Source organism: Phytophthora infestans, genomic scaffold, assembly GCF_000142945.1.
Source record: "Phytophthora infestans T30-4 supercont1.18 genomic scaffold, whole genome shotgun sequence".
Taxonomy (NCBI): domain Eukaryota; phylum Oomycota; class Peronosporomycetes; order Peronosporales; family Peronosporaceae; genus Phytophthora; species Phytophthora infestans.
The window spans coordinates 1,479,836-1,481,937 of record NW_003303741.1 but is presented as its reverse complement, the minus strand read 5'-3'; the positions used below and the strand labels follow the sequence as shown (position 1 = coordinate 1,481,937).

Genomic DNA, 2,102 nt, shown 5'->3' with positions numbered 1-2,102 from the left:
AAGTCTATTAAAAACCCACTTCCATCGAGCTCTTTATATCTCTGAGTACATATGGTACTTTTTGTTCGCCGAGATTCTTATTGTTTGCTGAGATTCTCTCTTAAACTGAGAATCTCCGTCATCGCGTGGTGGTCTTTTGTTAAAGGTGAGGATATGGGCCCCGTGTTTTGACGGGGCGCCGTGTATCAGCAGTGGTCCATGTACAGGTACCGGTACCGGTAGCTGGAAAGCCGCACGTACTGGTTCAAAATAAATCGGATAAAATTTATTTAGCTTATTTAATGTTTTTTTTAAGTGGAGCTTTTTTGTTGTTGACCACAAATTTGCTCTTTCGTCCGACGTCACAAAAGCCGGACCAAATGAGATTTCAAAAAGATGACTACGCACGGCAACAGCAAGGGACTCGACGAGCTCGGCCATGAGGTGCTCTGGAGCTCCCGCGGACAGCAGGTCATGATGCAGTGGGAGAAGGAATACATGGAGCTATGCGTTGAAGGGCTCGCTATTCAGCCGACGGACCGTGTACTGGAAATCGGCTTCGGTTTGGCTTATTCGGCGACTCACATCCAACGGTTCCGACCCAAAAGCCACACCATCATCGAATGCGATGAGGAGACGCTGCAACGTGCTCGCCAGTTTGCAATAAGCCACAGTGGAGTTGAAATTGTAGCTGGGACGTGGCAGCAGCAGCTCCCGATGCTGAGCCAGTTTGACTGCGTTTTCTTCGACGATTACCCGCTTCCAGAGCTTGAATTTGGAGGCCCTGATAGAGTACTCGGTGGACAGCGGTGAGTTGACAGACTACAAGCATATGATGTAGGGATGATATGTGGCACTGAGGGGTCTGCTATTATATTGCTGGTAGGTCACGGTGGCACGATTTCTTGGATGTTGCTCTGAAGCACTGTACGACTGGTGCAAGGATCACAGGATATCTAGCACGAAAACTGGATTTGCAACGCTCCGGGTGTCAAGTTACAGTATCGAGAGTACAAGTTGATGTTCCTGGACATTGCAAATATTTTCCACACAAAACTGCGCTCGTACCGGTGATCACTGTAGTGGATCCGATTGCAGCTGCGAGCCTGGAACCTGCTGGAATAGATGCGCTATTGACAACACCGCGCTCGTCCGAGAAGTTTCAGCGTGCATTCGAGTGTGCAAGTAGCTCTGAGCGAGGACTTCATTCAGCAGGGTTTCTACGAGAGCGAGAACAGATAACTGAGGTTCGGAATTTCTTGTTGGCTCATGAGCTCGGTGCGCTTCCGTACGAGCAGCGAGACGATAATGATCGCACAGGTGAAAATGATCGGCCTTTAGTCCGGAGAGAATGAAAATGAAGAAGGATCAATTCACTACAACGACGAGAAGTCGCGACGGGAATTTTTGCGCACACTGAGGGGAAAGGCTGTTGCTTCAAAAGCTAAAACAACGTTTGGATGATGACAATGCTGCAGATGAAACCTGGTTGGACATTTTACTTGCCGAGCAGAAGTTTTTCCTCGTCTAAAATAATAATGGCTGACACTCAAGCGCTAAACTACAGTTTTTTGAAAGCTTTTTTTTTTTAAGAAGAGAAAAATCTCTTCACCACTATGTGCAGACCTATATGCATAGTAATGAATAGCTTTGAGCAGGAGGGAAGGCGGCGGTCCAGAAATTGCTGTAAAGGCCAGCAGTCTAAGATTTCGTGAAGACTGATCGTTAAATGACCGCTCAGATTCGCTGTTTGTCCGATCAAACGCCGAATTGTAAACCACGATTGATGAGTTTTGAGACGGTCTAATTAAAACTGTACCGCCTCACCTGAGGGTGGCCAGCCCACAAAAACTACCAAGCAACCCAGATCCGATTTCGGCACCTTCGACCTCGAATCTGCAGTTTTGCAAATCCTCGCTACACAGGTTACACTTGTACGCCCCGACTGAGTCTCGAGCCCAGGCTCATTTATGGTCTGTAGCACCAATCCTTTTGATATCTCCACGTCATGAGATTTGGTGGCCTCAGATTCTCTAGCAGCATTAGCGCTAGCCAACTGAATCCCGAGCAAACCTCGTCCCATATTTTGCTACAAATTGAGATGGCATCTGGTCATGTTTAGG

The 2,102-nt window shown here is 47.6% G+C and overlaps 1 protein-coding gene across 1 annotated transcript; it reads left to right on the top strand.

The window, feature by feature from the left end:
- Positions 1-375: 375 nt before the first annotated feature.
- Positions 376-1,225, top strand: PITG_10477 (uncharacterized protein; the record flags this gene model as incomplete). The annotated part of the gene is made up of 4 exons (XM_002902216.1): positions 376-788; positions 866-1,058; positions 1,140-1,146; positions 1,209-1,225. 4 exons carry the CDS (start codon positions 376-378, stop codon positions 1,223-1,225), a joined length of 630 nt encoding a protein of 209 aa, XP_002902262.1.
- Positions 1,226-2,102: the final 877 nt, after the last annotated feature.